The sequence below is a fragment of the Meles meles genome, chromosome 19 (genome assembly GCF_922984935.1).
Source record: "Meles meles chromosome 19, mMelMel3.1 paternal haplotype, whole genome shotgun sequence".
Taxonomy (NCBI): Eukaryota; Metazoa; Chordata; class Mammalia; order Carnivora; family Mustelidae; genus Meles; species Meles meles.
In genome coordinates, this window is record NC_060084.1 from 47,455,651 (window position 1) to 47,461,514 (window position 5,864).

The following is a 5,864-nucleotide window of genomic DNA, read 5'->3' on the forward strand; positions in this document are numbered from 1 at the left end:
CCGCTGGGGCTCAAATCTGGGTTCCCGTGCTTATTAGCTGGGTGACCTGGGGCAAGTTTCCCAAGTTTCTCTGGTTTCTTCATCTTATAAAATGCAGATGATTAATACTTACCTCATAGGATGGTTGTATAAATTAAGTACATTAATCCAGGTACAGTACACAAAACAGAACCCGATACACGGATTACTTGCTGTGGATAAACTACTTTACCGTTCTGAGCCTCAGTTTCCCCAATCATCCCATCTGAGAACGTATATGGAAAATTAAATGAGACTCCGGCTGCAAACACCCTCAGTACAGGCCTGGTACGTGGTAAGACTTTTAAAAGTGATTAACACAGGGTGCCTGGGTGGCTCAGTTGGTTGAGCGTTTGCCTTTGGCTCAGGTCAGATCCCAGAGTCATGGGATGGAGCCCCGCATTGGGCTCCCAGCTCTGTGGGGAGCCTGCTTCTCCCTCTTGTGTTCTCCCTGCTTATACACACTCACTCTCTCTCTCTGCCAAATAAATAAAACCTTTAAAAATAATAACTAGCATTCACAGATTAACCTAGGCCTGTAATGGTAATCAGACCATTAAAAAGAAAAAAGCAGCAGGACACCTGGGTGGCTCAGTGGATTAAGCCTCTGCCTTCGGCTCAGGTCATCATCTCAGGGTCCTGGGATCGAGCCCCGCATCAGGCTCTCTGCTTGGCAGGGAGCCTGCTTCCGCCTCCCTCTCTCTCACTCTCTCTGCCTGCCTCTCTGCCTACTTGTGATCTTTCTCTGTCAAATAAATAAAGAAAATCTTAAAAAAAAAAAAAAAGCAGCAGCCGCCAAACAGATGACAAGGTGAGTGGGAGCTGGGGATGGTGTACAAGCCATGAAACAAAGCCCCCCTCTGCTCCCAAATGTTGCTAAGAGCCCCATTCACCCTCATCACCACTTAGTGGTTTCATGGGGCAGCCCCCTCACCAGTGGGATTGCCCACAAGCTGGCTAAACCCCAGGAGATGAAAGCAGTTCAAACCTCAACTTCCCCCAGGGCTGTGGTTCTAGATCTCAGCTTCTCTGTTAAAGTCTTGGCATTCCCGCCCTAGCTCAGCTATGAGGTTACACTGAGAGGTTAGCGTAAGAAATGAGTCCTTCAAAACACTATACAAAGGAACCAAACTTTTATTGAGACCTTTCTGTGCCAGAAGCTGATCACACAGAGGCATAAGGCACGGTCCCTGCCCTTGAGGAGCTCACAGTCTAGTAAGGAAGTCAGATGGCCAAACGATTGCCACAGAGAAGGGGGGCAGGGGCAGCAGCCAAGCAGAGGAAGGCATGAATACTCCGCCCCACCCCCCATATTCCAGATTGGCTATAAGAAGGCAAAGAGGAAGCTTATCATTGTTTCTCCCATTTTCCCTATGACAGCCCTGACTTTTCTCAGTCCGAGGCACCATGAGGACAGGAAAGAGATGAGGGAGATGCATTTGCTGCCTTCAAAAAGCTGCAACACCCTGGCAGGATATAGACAACGGTAACTTGATTTCCCAAAGCCGCAAACCAGTGCAGCAGAAGCTGGGGAGAGTGGGGAGGATTGGAAGAACGGGGGCTGGGCCAGCCCAGTCCAGTCCGGGAAAGGGAAGTAGTGGGAAGAGAGGGCGCCCAGGGCCAGGGAATAGGGCAAGATGGTTTCTAGATAGAAAAACTCAGAGTAAGTTGCCAGCAGCCACAGCCAACAGAGGGGCCACCAGCCCAATGAAAGGAGTCACAGAGCCTTTACTATAGGCCGCATCTTTTGTATTACTTCGGTCCTGGTGGCCAGGAGCGCCTCCAGCCAAGCTAGATTCCTCTTTCCAGGAGGTCTCTGGATGTACTTCATGTGGAGAAGTCTGGCTGGCTGGGGCTGAGGTGGGTTTGCTGGTAGAGATGAGTGTGGTTGGGGCTGGGGTAGAAGTAGTGACGGAGGTGGTTGGGGCCAGAGTGGTGGGCTTAGGAGCGGGCAGCAGAACAAGGGGTGGGATTCGAGGAGAGAAAAAGGTCTTGTTGTGGAGGTCCGAGTTACAGCGGGAGCCCTGGCAGCAGGAGCCACTGAGTGTGAACCCTGGGCCTGTCACCACATCCCGGGTGCAGAACTCGTCCTGGACACAGCCCCGAACAGGCAAGGATACAGTCACATTCGCTGCAGGAGGGAGACAGTGGTGGGTCGGTGGTGGGAGGGTTGCAGAGCCAGAAGGATATTTTGGGGCAAGACAAGGGCAAGAACCCCTAAAACGGGGGACAGAACGGCTCTGCATCCATTAATCCAAAGTCTCAACTCAGGCCCTACTTCCAGAAACTCTGTCCCACTGTCTCTGGCACATGGTGAACCCCGTTTCCCGCTTTTGAGAGGAAAAGTGCATAGGATGAACTACAAGTACCACAATACCTTGGGAGAAAAGCTAGGAAAGTATGGACCCGGATACACCTCTCATAAAACCAAAGAAGCCAACAAACTTTCCCTACATCCCTCTCTTCATTTTTTTCCGACTCTCTCCCTTCCACCCCCACCCCTGCCAAAATCAGTCTTAAGAGTTCAGAACAATATCTCCCATAATGCACCTGGCAGAAGACGCGTTCCCTCAGGGTTCCCTGAGGCAGAGGCCAGGAGGATGAACTACCTCTCTTCTAAGTGGTTAGGTGGGACGCCCTAACCTAAACCCAGGCGTCTTAAGGAGCCAGAGCTAGAGTCCCTGCAATCTAGAAGCTTGGAGGCTTATATTTCCCACAGCGCATTGTCCCATTCTGCACCTGGCAGGCCTCTACGGAGATGTAAAGACTCTAGGACAAAAGCATCCGTACCCCCACACGTCGGGGATAGAGCTGCATTTCTCCTGCCGCTCTAGGCTAAGGCGAGAACTTGGGCCTACAGTTTCCAGAACGTGCTGGAGGTGGGGGAACTCTCTGGGGAAAGGGCTACCCACAGCCCGTGAGGCCTCAGAGAGGCTACCACAACTCCCGCTGACCCCGTGCTCCCCACTCGCTCACCTGCCGTCAGGGTGACGTTACCGTCGAAGCAGCCCTTGTAGACGCGGTCGCTGGCGTTGTAGCAGCTCACGACGGGCGGCGCCGTACCCCGGCACGCCTCGCGGCTCAGCCCCACGCAGCTGTAGCACTCGGCACCGTTGGGCTGGTACGCACTCTCATTGCCTGCGAGGGGAGCCGGTTGGAGAGAAGGGGTCCAGAAGGCTCCGGAAGCCCAGCTCAGCCCGAGGGTCCCTGCAGCCTAGGTCTCCAACCCTAGCCCCGCCCAGGGCGTGGCACGTCCCCACCTGTCGCCCCTCTCCTCCCGCATGCCCCACCCCTAGCGTCCCACCCTACGCGGCCTCCAGCGACGAAGCCCCGCCTGCCGCCGCGTGACCCCGCCCCCAGCACGTGCCGAGTTCTCCCGCCTCCAGGTTGGGGTCACCCTAGTGGCTCCGCCGCGGTGTGGCTCCGCCCCCGAGCCTAGGGCCCCGCCCCCACCGACCTGCGGGGTTCAGCGCTCGAGACGTGAGGTTGAGTTTGGTGTTGCAGCGGTCCTGGGAGCACTGCTGCAGCTGGATGAAGGCCAGAAGCCCGTGAAGGTCCAGGCCGCGGTCATTCTTGCCCGGGAGTCCCGAACCGCAGCCCCGCACTGCCACCGAGAACTGCCCGTGGACTGAGGAGAGGGGAGGGGGCGGGGCCAGGGGCGGGGTCAGGGGCGGGGCCTCGAGTGGACCCCACCACCACCACCACCACCACGAGAAAAGAGCCGAGACAGGGTCGAAGGGCCGGGGCCTCAGAAAGCCGATCGCAGGGGAAAGAACGACAGACGGAGGGGCAGGTCCTCAAAGAGCTGAGTCCGGAGGGAACAGACAGGCGGACGGACAAAACCGAGGGGGAAGGGCCAAGAGTGCAGTAGGACGGGGCGGGCGATAGAGGGACGGAACCGCACAAAGAATCCTGAGAAGGAACTGGGAGACTGACAGAAAGGGCACAGGAGCAGAGACAAGTGGGGCCTCCCAGGAGCTGTAGCCTCAGATGGGGGCGGGGGATTCCTCTCGGGGATGGGTTAGTGGGGGGCAGCCTCAGTCTAGGGAACCTAGGAGACCTGGAGAGGGGTCTGCATCGTCACGGGCCTACCGGGATAGAGGATTCTGGCAGGGACAGGGTGAGTAGGGAAGTCTCGGGGAGGGGGGGGCAAGCGGAAATGGATAGGGTGTGCCCTCGAAGGGGACTGATCCCAAATCCGGGCTCTCCCAGCTCACCCCACTCAGGTAGCACCTGTCAGCCCTGCGCCCTAACGGCGTCATTGTGTTGAAGGGCTCCAGCCAGGCTGAAAGGGATGCATGGAGGGCGTTGAATGGATGCGGACAAATTCAGAAGGGGAGGGACAAAAGGAGGCGGGGCCTGGCTTGGGGAGCTGGAAGGGGTACGAATGGACCAGAGGGCCCCACTCACTGGTCTCCACCGCCCCCACGGCCTCTGTGCAGACGTCCACGCCCGGCGCGCACTTCACTGTCTTGGTCTTCTGCGGAGAGCATCCGTCATCTGCTTTCTGCACGCAGCTGTAGCACTCCAGGGCCTGCGCTCCTGGGGATGCCGGGCCGAGTAGAACTACTGAAGTCTCCTCCCAGAAAGGAGAAATAGTCCTTCCCATGCCCTCTGTCCCGGGGACGGGACAATGCTGTTGCCCACCGTTTTCCAGGACAGGAGTGAGGAAAACCTCCCCACCAATCTGGTGCCCCTCTCCTTCAAAGTCCCCTATGCCTGCAGTGGGAACATCCTTCCCACAGCCCCTTATGCTCCAAATGGGGGATCCCTGCTATGGATGGGAGGGACACCTTCCCACAGTTCTCCGTTCATGGTAGCAGAACTCTCCCACAGTACAGGCGGCTCAGCGAGGGATCCCTTTCCACTGCCCCTTCTGCCCAGGGCAGGGGGTCTTTCCCACAGCCCCCATCTGCTCAGGATGGAAGAACTTCCCCCCAGGCAGGAATCCTCCCCATAGTCCCTCTGCCCAAAGTAGGGGATCTCTCCTACAACCCCTTCTGCTCAGGATGGAAGATTGTCCCCACAGCGCTCCCTGTAGGAGAAAGCTCCTTCCTAGGGCCCCTACTGTACCCCCTCCGTCCCCTCCAGCAGACCCACCTCCTCCAAGAAGGAGCATCAACAGGACCAGCCAGCCTGTAGTCCGGATCACTGCCTGGGCGCCTGCTTTCCTGGCAGGGTCCATGGCTCCGTCCTGCTCCCTCAGCGTTCCCCCTGGGTGTGCCGCCTCCCAACCGGGGCCCTCTTACCTGAGCCCGGGATGAGTAACCTCCCCCCAGGCAACCCTGGCCTTGCCCAACCAGGCCAAATCCGCGTCCGCAGTGGGGCGGGGCGCCCGCCCCTGGGTGCGTCACCCACAGCTGCTGAAGAGGGAAAGGGCGGGAGTCAAGGTTCCCTGACAGTTCCCAGGAGAAAGTCTGTGTTTGGGGGGGTGACGGGAGAGGGGAAAGCACTGAAGCTCAGAATGGGGAAAGGGTCTACTCGACACGCAGAGCTCCAGAAATACGTAATGAGTACTTAACCGCGGGCAAGCTTTGGTTTGGGCGACTATTGGAGGTTAAGACCGAACCTGTGCCTGTCCTCATGGAGCTCACTGTCTGACGGGGGATACAGATATTAAGTAATCACACAAACTGTTATATGCAACTGGAACAATGAAGGGAGAAGTGTAGGGAGCTCCGAGGAGGTATGGAGTCTAGGGGTGGGGGCTGGTTGGTTAGTGAAGCTTGTCGGAATGTGTCGTTTAAGCTGTGGTTCAAAGGTGGGGGGGGGGGGGTGGAGAGCTCCCTTACAAAGCAGAGGGAACTCAGAGGACAAAGAAGAGGAAGGTAGACACTGAGGCCAAA

At 57.3% G+C, this 5,864-nt stretch overlaps 1 protein-coding gene across 1 annotated transcript; it reads right to left on the reverse strand.

Annotated features, from left to right (window-relative positions):
* Positions 1-1,230: 1,230 nt before the first annotated feature.
* On the reverse strand, positions 1,231-5,243 carry LYPD3 (LY6/PLAUR domain containing 3). Its single transcript, XM_045988989.1, has 5 exons — positions 5,119-5,243; positions 4,429-4,560; positions 3,476-3,646; positions 2,995-3,156; positions 1,231-2,149 (listed from the first exon to the last, which is right to left on the reverse strand). Exons 1-5 carry the CDS (start codon positions 5,201-5,203, stop codon positions 1,677-1,679), a joined length of 1,023 nt encoding a protein of 340 aa, XP_045844945.1. The 5' UTR covers positions 5,204-5,243; the 3' UTR covers positions 1,231-1,676.
* Positions 5,244-5,864: the final 621 nt, after the last annotated feature.